Source organism: Phyllobates terribilis, unplaced genomic scaffold, assembly GCF_046119375.1.
Source record: "Phyllobates terribilis strain yellow unplaced genomic scaffold, ASM4611937v1 Scaffold_4__5_contigs__length_816908805, whole genome shotgun sequence".
Taxonomy (NCBI): Eukaryota; Metazoa; Chordata; class Amphibia; order Anura; family Dendrobatidae; genus Phyllobates; species Phyllobates terribilis.
The window spans coordinates 404,228,959-404,248,817 of NW_027362764.1; the positions used below are offsets into that span (position 1 = coordinate 404,228,959).

A 19,859-nucleotide genomic window follows, 5' to 3' on the forward strand; every position below is an offset into this window, starting at 1 on the left:
ATGACTGTATTATCCTCAGGCTAGATCCAGTGTGCTTGCCAAAAGTAGTAACCCTGTTCCATATGAATCAGGAATTGATCTTGCCCTCCTTTTGTCAGGACCATAAAAATGATTAAAAGCTGAAGTTTCACTCCCTAGATGTCAGGAGAGTAGTTCTCCAATATCTAGATGCCACAAAAGAATGGAGAGTAGACCCTAACCTGTTCGTACAGTTTGGGGGGGAAAAATAAGGGGAAAAAGGCATCAAAGTCCACATTAGTAAGATGAGGCACATCGGCAATAGGCCTAGCCTATTCATCTGAAGGAAGTTCCCTCTCCAGGCAACATCAGGGCCCATTCTACCATTCACATCATGGGCAGAAAGAGCAGGAGCATCAGTGCACCAAATCTGCAGAGCTGCAACATGGACAAGTCTAAACACCTTTGCAGACACTATAAATTGGACATTCTATCAGGTCAATAGATGGCCTTCAAAAGGAAAGTCCTTCAGGCAGTAGTCCCACCTTGAATGTATACTCTGGTATCCTCCTGATGGTGCTGTCAGGAGGGACGTCCTGGAAAGAAGGCATTAGACCTACCGGTAACAGGGTTTCCAGGAGTCCCTCATTACAGCACCCATTACATTCCCTCCCTAAATATTCTAAACTGCTATTTGAAGTTAAACATAGGTTAAAGGAAAACAAATAAAATAGAGTTGCATCCATCCTGGTGTGACACTTGTAAAACTACTGGAGTTGGGGTGGAGGGAGGGGCCTTTTAACTTCTTGTGTCTTTCCTGTCTCTATCAAGGATATGAAGGACAACCTCCTGATAGTGCTGTCATGAGGGGCTCCTGGAAACCCTATTACCTGTAGATCTAATGCCTACTTTTTTGCGCGCTTAGCAGACGTTTTTATTTATACCATTTTGGGGTAGATACGATGTTTTGATCGCCCGTTATTGCATTTTATGTCAATGTTGCGGCAACCAAAAAACTAATTCTGGCTTCTTTTTTTTCTTGTTACGCAATTTACCAATCCAATTAATTCCTTTTTTATATATTGATCGGGCGATACCAAATATGTGTATTTTTATTTTATTTTGAACGGGGCAAAAGAGTGGTGATTTAAACTTTTGTTAAAATATATGTTTTTAAAAATATTAAACTTTATTTACTTTTTACATGCTTCAATATTCTCCATGGGAGACTAGAAGCTGCAATCGTTTGATCGCCTGTGTGTAGCAGAAATGCTCACTTGAGGTCAGCGCTCATAGCATCCTGGCAATGACAACCGCAGGGGTCTCCTGCAGATCCTAGGTTGTCACCCCGACCCAATTGACGACCCACGGTCATGTGTCACGAGCGTTGAAGGGCAGGACTAGTGACGTCCTTCCGCCGTTGCCATGTTAAATGCCGCTGCCAGAGATTGACAGCAGCATTTAACATGTTAACAGCTGCAGGTGGATCGCGATTTAACCCGCGGCTGTTGGGGGCACATGACAGCTGATCAGATCAGCTGTCATGTCCCCGGAAAGGTGCAGGCTCATCGCTAGAGCCCACGCCCAAGGGAAAGACGCCATGTGCCATACATGTACGTCACATGTCGTTAAGGGGTTAGTAGTCTGTGGTCATAAATTGTCTGAGAGGATGTAAAAAATGACAAGTAAAGGTTAAAAAGACTATCAGTGAGATCACTGACACATTCTCAGTTTACTCATTCTGACGCCAGCAATTATGCAATACAGCAGATGTAGAAGGCAAAATTGTGAAAGAAACCCAATTACAAAACTGATGTTTAGCCCAAAAGACATTAATTTAAGAAGGTCCCCAAAGGTGGAAAACCCCTTAATTTAAGAGCCCTTATAGATATCACATTTTTTGCATGTACTTGAAATATCCCTAAGCTTTTGCACATGCCAAATAATTTTAGTGACGAGACAACTGAAACTATCAGAATATAGTGTTGCCATAGGTAGAAATGTTGTATTTGTTCTTTTCTTTAGTTGCGTTCTTCATTTTAGCTGCCAAAACATTTGCATTAGACATTTATAGACCATGCATTTTCTTCATTGCTAGTTAAAGTCCAAAACAGAAAAAAGAGAAGTCCAGTAAGCTGTGAAAATGTATACATGTAGGACCCCCTCAATTAAGACCCTTTAAATTGTCAAATACAACTAGATGGAGTAGTAATATTTACACAAAATGTGATTGATACAAATGTTACCAGCATACAAGTGCCTTTTATTGCAGGCTTATTTGTGAGTAGCTTTTTGTGAGTTGTAAATTTGTAGCACCTATACAGATTTACCATATATAATTTCTGTACACATTTTCTATTCTTACTGCTTTAAAGGTTTGTCTTATTAGGAATGAATATTAGGAGCAGAAATGACTATTGTTTTAGTTAATATTCAGGGTTAAAGAATACAATGAATATACGTTTTAAGGCAAAGCAAGCACCAAGACAAAAATGCTGTAAACAAAACCATTATAAAAATGTTAAAATTATTTAACAATATATCCAATATGTTGTAGACGTGGCAAAATGGGAGTCGCTTTTTGCAAATCATCGACCTGAATCGAGTCTTTCCGCATTCTCGTGTGGTCCAAAACCAACACCATTGAATGAAGCAGAAGTACCTCTGTCAGTTGAAAAAAACAAGAATACCAGGAGAGATTCTTTAGATGCGTTGTCTACATACACCTTATTCTCTCAAGAGGAATATGAACATGGTTCTGCTGGCTGTCCGCTAAGTTCAGATACTTTATCATCACTCCAAAGTCCAGGTTTCAAATCATGCCAAAGCTTAGGCATCATGGGCAATGTATTTAAAGACAGAGGTCCTCATCATAAGCTCAAACAATTTGGGGACAAAGATCAAGAATTGCCTTGTACATCAAATACAATTTTTAATGAAACTCTGGATGTAATAGTGATGCATACTGAACCGGAACAACATGCTGATAAATTTAAATGGATTTCCCATGTAACTAAATCCAATCAGAATTCAGAAGCTGTATCCAGTTGTAACCAGCTATTTGATGGCATTGCAAATGTGACTCAAGCACCTAAATCTAGTCACATTCTTGATGCAAGCTCTGAATATTCTGAATTCAAAGCATGTGGAAGTAGACTCTTGGAAACTCAAACTGATAGCCAAGATGCAGATTCCAATGTCTTGGGTAATACTTCGACAACAGGCACAGTGCATGCATCTGGGAGACAACTTAGCCCAGAGGTACTTCAACTTTTCAAAGGAAAAGATGCTAACCACATTGTTCATATGCTGGAGAAACTGTCCCCATTTTACCCAGCTCTTCAAGGTAAGCTCTTTTTCATGTTATATGAGATGGTTGTATGGGTATATTGTACCCATGGTGTGCATGTTTTTAGTGCATTGTGTGTATTATGCGATGAAAGTATTTCTTCAATTGGCTTTAATGAAATTTGTTTACTTTTGTTTTTCGTCTGTAGCTTGCATGAATTACGATACACTGCAAGCTGTTCGATTTCTCTTCAGTCTCACTCTGCAGAGTCTGTTCTCATGTCATCCTCAAGTTCCGATGGAGAAGGATCTCCATCTAGGCTCAAATCTTATTTGATTGGAGTATATTATGTTTGATTTTAGTTTAGATGATCATTTATATCTTCCTGCAGATGCCAGTTTTCACCTTCCTGACCAGGCCAAAATGTTGAAATATGAAGTGTCACTTTGTGGTAATAACTGTGGAACACGTCAAACATATACCAGTGATTCTGAGATTTTTTTTCTTATACACTAGTGTAAATTTGTCAAAATGTGTTAATTTATTAAAAAAAAAAAAAAATTCAAGTAACTAAGCTTTTTTTTTTTTTTTTTTTTTTTTTATTGCGGTAGGTTTTGTAAAATGAAAAATTGCTTCTAAACTTTTTTTCTATATTCTTTATTTTTGAATATTGACTAACATATTGACCTATTAAATTAACCATATTTATCCATTCTAGCATTCAATAAAGCAAACTGTAAATATAATATAGGTTAGGAGTAAGCAAGAGCGACTAACCAAATAGGTTAAAAAAATTACTCTTAAATAACAAATATTAAAAAAAGCAAACTTTGTTTTACGTAATTATTGATCAGCTTTTATAAAGTTATGAATTTGTTATAAATCCATTCCCTTATTTTGCCTGTCATTCACACCATGCTGAAAGTGGTGACTTGTCATCCTAGTTAATTCTGTCTTAGTAGGGGGTTTCAACTGAAGGGCTAGCAAATATCTGCACTGGAGGGGGGGGGGGGGAGAGAGTGTTCTCTTTTCCCTTCTCCATACTTCTGTCATTCACATGTCAATTTTTGGACATTCAAGAAAAGCTGATGAAATTCTGACCAAACTTTGAAGTCACTGATTTTCATCACAATTTCATCAGATTTTCAGTGTTTTTCACTGGTATGAAAAAAATAAGTTTCTCAACCTTTTTATATTTGTCCATACATACATACATGCATACATACATGCATACATACATGCATACATACATGCATACATACATGCATACATACATACATACATACATACATACATACAGCGTACGGATGGGATCTGTGTGCTATCCAATTTTTTTTCATGACTTGCATTGCTGATTTTGATTCGACACTCGAATCAATATCGGACATGTATTAGCGATTTTGCACGGACCATTCAGTTAGAGGAAATAAATAGGACATGTGAACTGCCCTATAGAATACTATAGGTATGACTGTTACTCGTGAAAAAAGATGCCACTTGTACTTGAAAAACTGATTTGTGAATGAGCTCAGAGTTGGATTTAAGCTAAACAAGCAGTTGAATTAGGATGACAATAATTTAATTTAAAAAATAGTTTAACTCCTTTTAAACGTTGCCAAAGATTTCAAAAACTTAGCAGTTTTCAACTTTATTTCTTTTTTTTGTTATTCTTTGAGAAAGCTTAGCTGTCCAGTTTTTTCCTACCCCATCTAAGAGTAGCATAATATAGGAGCACACACTAATTCCAACAATTTCTCATGTAGTTTACTGGGTTAAAATCACGCAGTTTGGTTAAAATCACTGTTTCTCTGCTGCAGAGCTCAAAAGCCAATCTTTGTATGACCTCACCCACACCACTGATTAGCAGCTTTCTCTCATTGCACAGTGTACACAGAAAGCTGCCAATCAGTGGTGGGGGCGGGGTTACACAGAACAGCAGGTCTAGGAGGCACCATACAGCTAGTCCAGTAGTGATAAACTCCTGCTGATAAAACACTGATTTTATTGAACTTGCAGCAAACAGCCCAGTAAGTGACACATCGTTTAAATTAGACTCTCTGCCCCTACATTATGCTGCTCTCAGATCACATAGCAAAAACCTGCAGATCTTTCTTTAAAAATTTAGAAGCAATTTTTTATTTAGCAAATCTATTTTTTTGGATGTGGGGGAGGGGTCACAACTTCACTTTTCAAGTGAACTTGAGGGGGTTATGTCAAAACTCCCCATTCAAGACCCCATTTTAAATACTGCGCACCTCAAAGTATTCAAAGACGCATTCATGAATTTAATTCTCCAGAATTTTACACAAAGCGGAATTAAAACTTTAGAATATTTTTATTTTTTTTTTCTACTAAAATGTTTTAATCCCAAATTTTTCATACTCACAAGGGAAACTGAACAAAAAGCACAATTTGTTGTGAAATTTCTCCCAAATACGCAGATATCCCATATGTGGTTGGAAACTGTTTAAGCACACCGCAGGACTCTGAAGGGAAGGAGTGCTGTTTGACTGGAATAGATTGTGGGTGCCAAAACAGCAGAAACGCCCACCACTTCAATTACCCCATTTTACAAACTAAACTCCTTCATTTATTCATCTAGTTGCCTGCTGAGCATTGTCACTACAGGAGTTTCATAGAAAAACCATGATTGAACTCGTACAATTAAAACTAACATATGAGATAGCTCTTACCTTTTAGGAGGGGTTACGCAATAGGGGTAAACTAGGAAGTTTATAGTGGCAGTGACACACTTCTGCAGCAGAACCCGCCATAAGAAGGGCAATACCCCAGTCATGACAGTGTTAATATAGTAAGACTACGCCCAAAGTATTTATTCATTTGTCTCCTGCCTCTCATAAACGATCCTGATGTCCTCTGTTTAACCACAGGATCGGGTGAGATTTAACCTCATTATATGAGCACTGGTTAGTCTGAGTGTTTTTTTCCATGTTATTGTGAGATTTTGGTGTATGAGCTACTCTGATCCTCTAATTTCTGACAATTGGAGTGTTATGTGAGGATCCGCAGTGCCTCTCACTAGGTACAACACTGTTTATTCCCTTCATGACTGGACTGTTTTCTGGGGGGGTGGGGGGTGTTTTTGTTTTTTTTCCATACCTTTCTTTCAGGAGCCATAACTTTGATTTTTCTATCCAGATAGCCAGGTGAGGCCTTGTTTTTTGCAGGACAAGTTGTACTTTTCAGTGACACCATTCACTTTTTTATCATGTGATGCACTGGAAGGCTATGTGCGCACGATCAGTATTTGAAGCAGAATTTTCCTGAGCGTTTCTACATCTCCTCGGCAGGAAAAACGCTGTGGAAAAACTGCGCGGTTTTGATGCGTTTTTTGAAGAGTTTTTGTACATCAATGAATGATTTTTGGAAATAGTTATTTCGTGGGACATTTTGCTAAACCTTGGATTACCATCAGAACTGGGGTGAGTATATTGGTTAATTTAAATTATTAAAGAATGTCTGTTGTATTTCAAATAGTATTTACTCTGTGTGTTTATTTAACTCTTTACATTAATTAAGTTTGGTGATGAAAGGGTCTGATTGACACCTTGTCATCACCAAACAAGAGCTACATGTCAGCTAGTCCTGTTCACCCAATCTTAATTAGCATTTCTATTCACGGAAATTATGTGGCAGCTGTGAGCTGCTATATTTAGCCTAGGAAGGTACCATTTGCACACATGGTCCCTGGCCATTATTAACAGCTCACAGCTATTTCGTTAGCCTCTACGTCCCTGCGAACAGCGTCGCTTTGGATGCAGCGTATTTTTGTTGCGTCCAAAACGCGGTGTTCTAACACCGCACTTTTGTTGTCGGTACATGTGAATCCACCTCATATGATGACACTTCAATCGGTCAAAATCTGCAGTGGAGACTAGTGTGTCCACTACAGAAATTGACATGCTGCAGGTGAGTTTGGGTACGTGGCCACGGTCAGGAGCCACTGCAGGTTTGACGCTACGTGTTTATACAGCGTCAAGCCCGCAGCATCCAGCTGTTACAGCATAGTGGATGAGATATCTAGAAATCCCATGTTCATTATGCGTGCATCAGAGGCTGCAAATCACCCGTGGACACGGACATGCGGTGTGTGTTTCAGGACCGCAGCATGTCAAATTCTCTTGCGGAGTTGCTCTTCTCCGCAACAGAAATTTGACCGCTAGAAAGTATTGAATGTGGTAAATCCACATGGTTCAGTGAACAAATGTGGATTTACCTGCGTTCAATAGAATGCAACGTTTTGGACGCAGCAAAAAATATGCATCCAAAGCGCTGCTACGTCCAGACCGTGGGCACGGAGCCTAAAATTAAAAAAAAAAAAAAGTGTGGGCTCCCATGTCATTTTTATAACCAGCAGAGGGAAAGCCGACCGCTGGGGGCTGATATTAGTAGCTGGGGAAGGGGCCATTAGCCAACAATGTTACCTGGCTATTAATATCAGCCCACAGCTGTTAGTTTAGCCTTTACTGGCTAGATTACAGGGGGACCCCAGAAAAAATTGACATGTGGTCCCCCTATAAAATCTAACCATAAAAGTCTAAACAGACAGCTACGGGCTGATATTAATAACCAGGGAAGGGCCATGGAAACTAGCCCCCTCCGCGGCTATTACTATCACCCCTCAGCAGTCCCAGAAATGGCGCATCCATAAGATACGCCAAATCTGGCGCTTAGCCTCACTCTTCCACACTGCCCTGTAGCAGTGGCAGGGGGTAATGGGGTTGAGGTTCACATCAGCCTTGTATTGGCGGCTGACGTGAAGCCCAGGTTGGTAATGGAGGGCGTCTATAGGATGCCCCCATTACTAACCGCGTAGTAAAGTTGTTGGCGCTTTTTCAATAAATACATGGCCAGAATAAAGTATTTTAATAAAATAAAAAAGTTTTAAAAAAAAAAACTTTATTGTACGCCCAGTCCCCGAAGCCTTCGATTTTCTGAAAAAAAAGTAAAATAACAAAACAACCATATGCCTCACCTGTCTGCCATCACGACACAGTCCACGGTTACCGCCGATTTGTCCCTCGGCGATCCAAGTCACCTCTATAGCAGTGACATCAGCAATCACTGATGTCACTGCTGTAGAAGCCAGCAATGTATACTAACAGGGGTGTAAAATCACTCCTGTCAGTATACATGCTGCTGCAGGAGGTCACTGGGGTTCATCAGCCCCGGTGAGCTCCCCTCCAAGGGAACATTCTTGAGAATGTTCCCACGGTGAGGTCATGAGAGCGATCAGCTGATCGCTCTTGTGACTGCAGGTCCTGGCAGCACAGTACACTGCTGGGAGCGAACATGCTCCCCACAGTGTACCGCTGGCCGCCAGGGAGAGAGCATCGCCGGGGACCCGGGAGGTGCTGGACAAGTGAGTATAAGGGTTTTTTGTTTGTTTTTTTACTGTTGTTGGGTCCCGGCTCTGCTGAGAACTACTGCTTCCCTCAGCGCTTGCTGTTATCGGCGGGAGCGGCGGTCGGATGAGGGGAGTAGTAGTCCTCATCTGCCGACCGAGTACCACCCACACCGCGTTTCCGCCGTAACTTTGCGCCTATTGGCTTTAATTGAAACTCATCAAATCCGCAGGTATAAATATTATACCTGAGGATTTGATGCAATTCAATTATAGTCAATGGGCGCAAATTCGCGACGGGAATGCCCACACAATGGTCATGCTGCGTTTTTTTACCGCAGTAGTAATCCTGAGCGAAAATTTCCGCATCATGTGTACAGTCATGGCCAAAAGTATTGAGAATGAGACAAATAGTAATTTTTCCAAAGTTTACGGCTTCATTTTTTGTAATGGCAATTTGCATATACTCCTGAATGTCAGAGTGATCAGCTTAACAGCAATTACTGTACTTGCAAAGTCAATATTTGCCCAGAAAATGAACTTTAACCCCCAAAACACATTTCAACATCATTGCAGTCCTGCCTTAAAAGGAGCAGCTAACATCGTTTTAGTGATTGATCCATTAACACAGGTGTGGGTGTTGATGAGGACAGGGCTGGCGATCAATCAGTCATGATTAAGTAAGAATGACATCACTGGACACTTTAAAAGGAGGCTGGTTCTTGGTATCATTGTTTCTCTTCAGTTAACCATGGTTATCTCTAAAGAAACACGTGCAGCCATCATTGCACTGCACAAAAATGGCCTAACAGGGAAGAGTATCGCAGCTACAAAGATTGCACCTCAGTCAACAATCTATCGCATCATCAAGAACTTCAAGGAGAGAGCTTCCATTGTTGTCAAAAAGGCTCCAGGGCGCCCAAGAATAACCAGCAAGCGCCAGGACCGTATCTTAAAACTGTTTCAGCTGCGGGATCGGACTACCAGCAGTGCCGAGCTTGCTCAGGAATGGCAGCAGGCTGGTGTGAGTGCTTCTGCACGCACTGTGAGGCGGAGACTCTTTGAGCAAGGGCTGGTTTCAAGGAGGGCAGCAAAGAAGCCACTTCTCTCCAGAAAAAACATCAGGGACCGACTGATATTCTGCAAAAGGTACAGGGAGTGGACTGCTGAGGACTGGGGCAAAGTCATTTTCTCTGATTACTCCCCTTTTCGATTGTTTGGGACATCTGGAAAACAGCTTATTCGGAGAAGAAGAGGTGAGCGCTACCACCAGTCTTGTCTCATGCCAACTGTAAAGCATCCTGAAACCATTCATGTGTGGGGTTGCTTCTCAGCCAAGGGAATCTGCTCACTCACAGTCTTGCCTAAAAACACAGCCATGAATAAAGAATTGTACCAGAATGTCCTCCAAGAGCAACTTCTCCCAACCGTCCAAGAGCAGTTTGGCGCCCAACAATGCCTTTTCCAGCATGATGGAGCACCTTGCCATAAAGCAAAGGTGATAACTAAATGGCTCATGGAACAAAACATAGAGATTTTGGGTCCATGGCCTGGAAACTCCCCAGATCTTAATCCCATTGAGAACTTGTGGTCAATCATCAAGAGACGGGTGGACAAACAAAAACCAACAAATTCTGGCAAAATGCAAGCATTGATTATGCAAGAATGGACTGCTATCAGTCAGGATTTGGTCCAAAAGTTGATTGAGAGCATGCCAGGGAGAATTACAGAGGTCTTGAAGAAGAAGGGGCAACACTGCAAATATTGACTTGCTGCATTAACTCATTCTAACTGTCAATATAACCTATTGGTACTCATAATATGATTGCAATTATATTTCTGTATGTGATATAAACATCAGACAAACACTAATAAAAACCAGAGGCCAGCAGATCATGTGAAAATATAATTTTGGTGTCATTCTCAAAACTTTTGGCCATGACTGTACAGCACATCAGGATTACCATTTCTAGAGCTGGCAGACCTATTAAGCATTTTCGGAGCAGAAAAACCGCCGCGAAAACGCATCAAAAACACTTCATGTGCACATAGCCGAAAGCGGGAACAAAATTCCAAGTGCGTTGAAATGGCAAAAAAAAAAATATGCAATTTCACAATGGTGCATAAAAATGGTAAACTAAAATTCTCTTTGTTTGCTATTGTGATTTTTGGGAGGCAGAATGGAAAAATAAAAACAGCGAGTCTTGAATTTTTTCTTACACCGTTCACCATGCGGCAAGCGACTACTTTATAAATTTGGATATCTATTTCACTGTTCTGACCCAGAGAATCAGAATATATTTTTCATATTTTGCTACTTTCGCACTCTAAAAACTTGTTTTTGAGAAATTTTTTTGCACCGCCATATTCTGAGAGCTATAACTTTCTGAATTTTTTTCAGAATTTTTATTTTTCCCCATACAGAGCAGAGAGGGGGCTTTTTTGCAGGTTGAGTTGATGTTTTCACTGATATATCATTTTACTTTACATACAACTGTGGTGGTCTGATGGCATTTTTGTCATTTTTTTTTTTCAGTATTCATCCTCTGAGTTAAATGACAGTTTTATAATTTGGACCATTCTGGTCACGAACAATGCCAAATATGTTTTCTTTTGTAACTCTTTCTATTTTTTTTTTTATATATACTTAGACTCACTATGTGACTTAAACACTAAATCACTGGTCTAATGCTTATGAATAAATACTTCTGCATTACAGTGCATTAGACCTGTTAGGGTTACACTGACAGGCCTATTAGACCCTGCTTATGGTAGGGCATAACAGGCCACCATACTTGACAGACCCAAAGGTCGTTATTTGATCAATTGTTGTGACAACCATCCGCACCCTATGATGGAGTTGTGGTTAATGAGGAAGCCACCAACTGCTCACAGCCACTTGGATGCAGCAGTCACTATTGACCCAAGGCATTAAGAGGGTTGAACTGTCCCTTGCTGGCCCCAACTTTGGCTGTTGCTGCAGGAGATTGGTTGTCCGTTAACATTTTAACAAAGTTATGAACTTTAATTTTCTGTAAGATAACAGCCCTATGCTTTGAAATATCATTAACCTAAGAGCTTATGTTCACATGTGCTTATTCGGGAATTCTATTGGTTCTGTGCATAAATTATTTTTATTTGCAAATCCTAGTTTAGTGCGGTGCTTTGTTTTCGGTCATACACACTTTTGAACATGCAAGGAAATCCTACGGAGTAATGCATACCGTAAATGCAACATTTTTATAATTTCAGGTTTGTTTTATTTTTCTCCCATTTTAGAGCTGGATCTTGAAGTATTTGCAGAAGCATTGAGCAAGACTGGAGCAATACAAAGTGAAAAACCTTGATACAAGAGCAAACAACATTTTTCAAGATGACAGTTTGATAAACATGTTGAAGATGGAACTTAAACTTATTAGTACCTTTGTACTGAATGCTTAATTATAATTCTCTGACAGCATTTGGCAGTATGTGCCAAATTTTCCTTTTTCAATCTCAGTTGCTTAACACTTATGATGTTATCTATACAGCTTAAAGGGAATCCATCAGTAGGATCAACCCTCCTAAGCTGTCTATACAGGCATGTAGGTCATAGGAAACTGAATAAAATTATACCTTCATATATGCAATCCGATGTCTTATACCAGAGAAATCTGCACTTTTCTTATGTAAAGCACCTCTTTCAGGCTATGGGGGGAGCATAGATCTCCCTGAGAATCTATTCCAGAACTTATTTTTTATAAAAGGGGGAGTTACCAGTGTGAGACATATGACCAATACAGAACAGGAGAAATTAACTTTGCCTTCTTAGGCTGTGTGCCCACTATGCCTTTTTTAAGCGTTTCCGCAGCGGCAATTCCGCTGCAGAAACGCTTAAAAAAAATGCTTGGTAGAAGGTCTGCTATGTTCCCCAATGATAATCCGCATCTGCTCTGCACATGCTGTGGAAATTTCCGCTGCGGATTATCATTGCGGAGAAATTCGCAGCACTACCAATTATTTTGCGTAATCGCAGTGTTTTCGCTGCCATTGACTTGCATTGAATCGCTTAATATCCCTATCACTACATGTGCACATGCGGATATTAAGCGATTCAATGTGCGGATGGTACCCGGGTCTGGAGAAGAGGAGACTCTCCTCCAGACCCGGGTACCATACTGCCTGTAAAAAATAAAGAATTAAAATAAAAAATATACATTATACTTACCACCTGATGGCCCCCGGTCTCAATAGCGATGCGTTCTGGCTCACCGGCAGCTCGCAATGGTCTAAAAGGACCAACCATGACTTCATTTAGTCATGTGACGGGTCACGTGACCGTTGACGTTGGCTGTCTCGTGACTTGTCACATGACTAAATGACGTCATGGAAGGTCCTTTTACACAACCGCGAGACACCGGGAAGACCGGACGCATCGGATAAGGAGACCGGGGGCCATCAGAAGGTGAGAATGTTTGTTTGTTTTTTTTTTTACCATTTTTATCTTTTTTTTTTTTTTTTTTTTTTTTTTAATTAACTTGGTCACACTACTGTAATCCCATGCCGTTTGCATGGATTTATATAGTGTGACCAAGTTGTTAAGCACTTTCCAAGTGATGCTAAAATCTCTTGGAAAGCGCTTGACAACCCGCATGTGGAAATGCATGTGAAGAACGCTTCACTTCCGCATGTCCCTGGCAGGAAAAACGCATGTAAAATCCGCATGTACAATCCATATGCATTTTTTCTGCAGGGAGATGTAGAAACGCTCAGGGAAAATCCGGAGCATTTCTGCATCGTGGGCACTTAACTGCATAGAAATGTGTAAGGCTTTCTCAGCTCTGCTGTAGTGTAACAATATTACAGCCCTGTCTGCCTGGGAGATTGAAGCTGAGAGGAACCTGCAGATGTGTCAGGTATAATCACACACAGCTCTGCAGTGAGATCAGGAGAGCAGTTCATGTAAAATAAGCCTTGGAGGCAGATTCTCATTCAAATCAGTGTCCGGCCCATAGCCAGGAAGAGCTCATTTTACATAGAAGAAAAACGTGGATTTCTCTGGAATAAGAAATCGGATTGCAGATATCAAGATACAATTTTATTCAGGTTCCTATGAACTGTCTGTCCATATAGATGGCTAGGGGGGTGATCCTACTAACAGATTCCCTCTAAGACTATAGAGGCAATTCTGAGAATAGTTCTACTGTGATTTATATATATTAAATAAAATTGATGTTTCTTGTAACTTTTTGTTTAGAGGTTCAGCCATGCAGCATTTATTAAAACTCTACTAGTTCCCTAATGTATCACAATGTGTAAAAATCAAGTCATTGCCACATTACGGCATTCTACCCTTTCTCAGTTTGTTGATTTGCCTTTAGTTTTATCCAGTATTACTGTCTAAAAGGGTTTATGTACTGTATATATTTTTTTTCTTTGATTCTCAGTAAAGAAAAATATCTGTTATATTAAAGGGCCTACTTTTATTGTATCCTGTTTTGTGATACAATATATTGAAACATTTAATTTGCTCTTAGGATATATCATCCAGCTATAAAAGTTTTCTAGAATTTGCAGCAGACAAGAAAGAGAAAATATTCCAAGAGACATTAAGCAAGGGAAAAGATGCCGAACTATTTTTCAGCTGTAAAGTTAGTGGTGTTTTGCATGGGAGGGATGTTCAGTTTTTCCATATTGTCCCTTTTAAATTTCCTAAAGTTGTCATATATGGTAATTTCTTATCCTACAATAAAGAATTTGATACGGTTATGGTTACTATGCATTTTGTTTATATTGACAATTATTTTAAACAATGGGTGCAAAATAATATTGATAGTGGGGTTTTTCTATTCCACCATTTTCTTTATGCATTTCACTGGTTATCCACTGCAATCGGTGGAATCTATGGGAATAATCTTAGAACAAATAAAGAACATATAGAGCTTTTTGACTGGTAATCTGTACTCAAATGTAGATTTTTCTAATTTAACAAGAATGATGAGGAATTCTAACTCAAAGTATGTTATACGTGCAAAGCTTTTTGGCACCTAAAACCTAGTAAGCAATGGGACACCTTTTTAACTTTTAATAGTGTAATATCTCCACTTATACTAGATGCATCTACGCACACTAGTATCTTTTTTTTTTTTTTTTTTTTAAAGTCTCTGGTTGCCATCCCTGTGATCTCTACTTGTTCATTTAAACTTATTAGGGTATGTGCTTACGATCCGTAGCCGCCTGCAGCTGCGGCGCTGCGTAATAGCCGCGCGCCATCTGCCCTCATTATGCAAATGAATGGTACAATGGGGGTTTTTTTTCACATGCGGACTTTCCTCATAGATGTTAATCTATGAGGAAAGTCCACATGCGGACCCACAAGAGAAATTGACATGCTGCGGGTCTGAAAGACTCATTGCATGTCAGTTCACGTGGGTGATCCACAGTTGCACGGAGACGCATAGTGGACATGGGATTTCTAGAAATCTCATCCACTATGCTGTAACATCTGGCCGCTGCGGGTTTCACGCTGCATAAACCCACAGCCTCAAACCCACAGCGGCTCCTGATCGTGTGCACATACCCGAACACAGATTTTAATAACCTAATCCAGTGTGTCACTGTATTTCAATGCCAGCTCTCAATGTGCATTGGGTTCCTTCATATTGAATACATTCTTATTAGATAATAATAGTTTGGGGAGTAAAAAATACACAAAAGAAGTTGGAGAAAACAATTGCAAAGCCTGAGGCTGTAATTTCTGCAAAAGGGAATGGTAGTAACAGATTCCTTTTAAAATTGTGACACACAGAATCACCCCCTGGCACTTATCTGACCTCTAATATGCGCATACAGGTGATAGAAATGTGAATCTATATCTACCTTTATGCCTCATATTAGAGGTTTTGTTGCTGTGAAATCTCTCTTTATTCCTATAAGTTTCTGATGTGTTCCAGTCCCGGGGCCTGGAAGAAATCCCGGCCTCCTGTGTGAATTACAATGTTTCCCCCCCTCCCCTGCATGTCACTGTGCCTGGATTTGGCTGCTGTAACTGCACATCACAGGGCACTGTGACATGCAGGGGAGGGGGGTAACATTGTAATTCACACAGGAGGCTGGGATTTCTTCCAGGCCACGGCTCCACAGCATCAGAAACTTGATTGAATAAAATGACATTTCACATCAACCAGACCTCGTAATATGAGGCATACAAGTATAGATTCACATTTCTATCACCTGTATGCCCATATTAGAGGTTAGATAAGTGCCAAGGGGTGACAGATTCCCTTTAAGGTAAGAGCAAGGTGCTTTTTCAAGACCATAATCTACTAACCAGAGGGCATATAAACTTGTTTTCAGACTATTTTATAATCATTCATGATTGGGTCATAGAAACAGTGCAATGATTTCCTTGAGACCTGTGTGCACGATGGGGTGACATAGGGGCCACCCGTCTGTCTAATCATGTAGATGTCCGTTATTGATTGTAGCATTTAAGGGGCTAAACGGCTAGCTCTGGCTGCAGGCTGTGTAACATCCAACATGTCACATACATGAACATCACGTGGTTGGGAGGGGTTAAAGTGCTGGAAACCTCGTAAATTTGTTTTCTGCAAAATGTAACATTTTAAGCCCAGTGTACGTCATTCAATCATGGCAATAATCCAATTTGCCCAATATTGTGTAGATCCCCCACCTTCAGGCATGCACTTCCATAGATTGAGCAAGAGTCCCCGAAACGTCACCGCAGGTGTTTCCCTCATTGCTCTCCTGCTCAGAGACACTGACTGACAATCTATGGAAGTGCATGTGATTCGGTTGACAGGGGTAGGGGTAGTCGGATACCGGGATGGATGGGTTACTTCTGTGGGGATCACGGTTGGTCGGTTCCCGGTTCCGTGCCCTGGACCGTCAGTAAAGGGATGGGGGTCAGGATGATGGGAGTATTGTGTCCTGACGCCTCCTGTGGTAACTGGTAAAATCGGTTACCAGCGCTGTGTATGGTTGCTGAGGTGATCGGCTTACGGCTTGTACGAACGCTATAGGCAGTAATGTCAAAATAGGCACACACACACATTAAGTCTTTGTTTCAGTACCTTTCTTTTACTGATGTCCGGTAACAGGTACAGTTCAGGAGGGTAACCAGGTTTTCGGTGCAGGTAGAGATATTCGCCCTGGAGATTTGTGAGGCCTCCTCTAACAATGTGTGCGTTGTTTGGGGTCAGTCCTGCCTTAAGCTGAACCTGCCACCTTTTACTTTCTTTGGGGTCCTTCTCCACAACTGACAATGAGGACCTTTCCTTGGGGCTACCAATTCTTTCTGGGCCCCTGGTCCTATACTTGGTCAAGTTTGGCAACTCTTTCCCCTTCTTCTTCAGGGGGAGTAGATCCTCCTGATCTGTCTGGGTTTTCTATGCTATTCCTGAATTTAATAGCAATCTCGGACTCCGGAGTCCGGATGAGCTAAAGGGATAATAGTTTTATCTCTTTCTTTCTCCTTCTAGCCTCCGTCCCTCTCTAGGGCGCTTCACAACACAGACCTGTTTCCTAGTTCAGGGCTTCACTGGTCCTCAGCCAACAGCTCTCTGTGTCTCTCCTTCATCCCTCTCGAGACTAACTGCCACTTTGCTGTCTCCCTGGAAACTGACTCCTCCCCTCAGACCTGGGGTGGAAGGTGTTGTGTGTGCCCAAGTGTACATCTCTCCCTGCACCTATGGATCCTGTGGTAATCCCCCGCAGGGGTGCCACACATGTCTGCACAGGGATTACCCACACCCAAGTTCTATCTGCAAATCAGAAGCTTATTCAAGCCCGTACTGCAATCTTGATTATTTGTTCACAGTGGTGAAATATACTGTAAAGTTATTTCTATTACTTGTATATATACTGGATGACATATTTTTGGATAAATTTATGAAGAAAAACTACTTGTGCCATTTTCTGTTTTATATTTGGCACCAAGACATTGGCAGTGTATTTTTATGTCCTATAGGTTTCAAGGTGGGGCTCCATTGCTTGCACTTGTTAAGTGTTGAGCAGGTTGAGATTTGGGGAATTTTGAGGCCAAGTAAACATATTGTCCTTTAATTCATTGCGCTCTCCTCAAGCGACACAGGTCGCGCACACACAAGCGCGTTTTTTTTTCCGGGAGTTCCTTACCTAAAGCATTCAGTTCTGAACTCTATATGAATGCAAATAAAAGGAACTTATTTTCAACGAGTGCTGAGTTTTTCTGCTCTACTTAATTCATTGACTGTCATTTTATATGCCAGTCTTAATGAATTTTGCACATATTACATCAGCACACTATTCATCAAGAGACTGCTTTCAACTGCCATGTGTCATGGCAAGAAATTTATTCCATTCAAGGTATAGAGTACTTTACAGGGGACCCACAGCTTGTCCATACGCTGATCACGTTGCACAGACATCTGACATTAAGTTTAATGTTCTAATCTGTCTAAATTTCACTGTCGCTGCTGACAGTGCTGCAGCCAGACAGTAGCAGACCAAGTGACATCAGCGCTTCAGTTAGTGAGATCAGTGGCTCTTGCTGTCTACTTGGGCAGATCTGCTGAGCTCATTGGCTGCAGCACTGCCACTGCTTTCTTACCGATTATTGGTGACAGAGACTCGGTGCTGAACCCGCTTGAGTTATCTTAAAATCCCTATAATCCTATAATGTATTAATTATGGTAATGGTGCACGCTTTGCATGGCTGGGACCCCATTTCACCTACCGGTTTTCCATGCCTAGACTTCACTCAATAATTGATAACTCTGGCTCACCCAGAACAAGCAGTGAAAGCTCAAGCAAGCCAGTGCTAGCAATAAGTAGGCGGCTGCATACAAAATCTGTTGGTGTAACGGGGCACTGACAAATCTGCAAGCACCTAGCACTTTAATTAGCATATTTTCTTGTGATATTTATATAGAGGCTATGTTTTTACTGACCAAATCTCTTTAAAGTGACTGACAGTTTATTCATTCTGTTTGAACCACACGCAGCATGAATCAGAGACTGCCTCTATGATTTCAGCCAGGTAGGTTTTATTCTGAAACTGCATTTAAAATATTTACCGGGTGACCATGCAGTTACGGTGACTAGTTTGAGGCCAGTCACTGGCAGCTTTTTCCTGAGTCTCCTTCAGTGATTGTGGTTTCCCTATACATACATGTAGTAAAACATACCTGGTTCAAATAAGTGTTTGATTTTGCTTGAACCATGGGCTGCATGACTCGGTCAGGGTGTCTTTAGGATTCTTGTTAAAGCCCCTGATTACATATGTGATAAGTCTTCGGAGCGTATATTACCAGAGTTTAGTGTATGTTCACACACAGATTTTTCTTGACTGTAAAGCAAATCTGTTCCAGTTTACTTCAATACCCGATTCATATAGGGAAATAAGAAATCCATATACGTATTTATACAGCAAGGGTTTTTTTTTTCTCCTGAGGTTGTGAATGTAGCCTAAAACTATGTTCATGTGTTGTCATGGTGCTTCCCCCTCAAAAAAGAAAAAATTGCTCTGCTGCAACTTTCCAAAACTGTGCCAAAAATATTTCCGCTCTATAGCGATTGCCAAAAAGAAAAAATACAAAGCAATCACAATGTGTGATAGCAGCTGAAAGGAGTTTCCAGGTTTGGCATGGAAGTCTGCAGTCAGTGTGCTGTCAGGATCCCCCTATATGCAAATTTCCAACTAGATGTGCACAGCCTCGCTCAATTCACTTGTATCACGCGTGGCTGTGTGCGGCTAGTCTAAATGTACTGCGAGTATGCATGTTGCATACTTGCGGTCACGACTGCTCCTGGCACTGGAGAATCCTGACAGTGCATGTTACGAGGATTTACAAGTCTGCAGTCGCATGTCTGTAGGCTTAGTCTGTTGGTGTAGTCAGCCCACCAGGAACATGCCAGAGAAGTTATGCTGCCTGAGTCCTGGGTTGAAAAAAATTACCTTAGTTGGCCATGTTCCTTATGCCTCAGCCACAGCTGTTCACACATCCATTCAAGTACCGACCACAATGCATGGACTTGCCATGGGTTTCTTGACCTGAACGTCACAACCTCCGTCCTATACAAGGCTGTCAAATTTGGGATGGGAGACCTGTGGCGGGGTCACGATAGGAGGATGTGTGATTGCGACAGAGCAGCAATCTCACTGACAGAGGCAATTAGCTCTAGTGACTATGCATTAGAAATTTAATAAGGGGGAGTATCGCTTTTATAATTAACATGACTATTTTCAGGATTGTGTTGTAACATACC

At 41.0% G+C, this 19,859-nt stretch overlaps 1 protein-coding gene across 7 annotated transcripts in view; it reads left to right on the forward strand.

Moving 5' to 3' along the window:
- The window catches only part of LOC141265445 (uncharacterized), a 124,302-nt gene extending 110,343 nt beyond the window's left edge, over nt 1–13,959 (forward strand). For 6 of the 7 annotated variants that reach the window (XM_073678564.1, XM_073678565.1, XM_073678562.1 and 3 more), the window contains 2 exons: nt 2,516–3,304; nt 11,892–13,959. In XM_073678564.1, coding sequence (XP_073534665.1) covers nt 2,516–3,304; nt 11,892–11,959 — 857 coding nt within the window. In that variant the 3' untranslated portion in view covers nt 11,960–13,959. The remainder of the gene's footprint in view (nt 1–2,515; nt 3,305–11,891) is intronic. The other variant, XM_073678568.1, reaches the window with a different exon arrangement.
- The last annotated feature ends 5,900 nt before the right edge of the window (nt 13,960–19,859 follow it).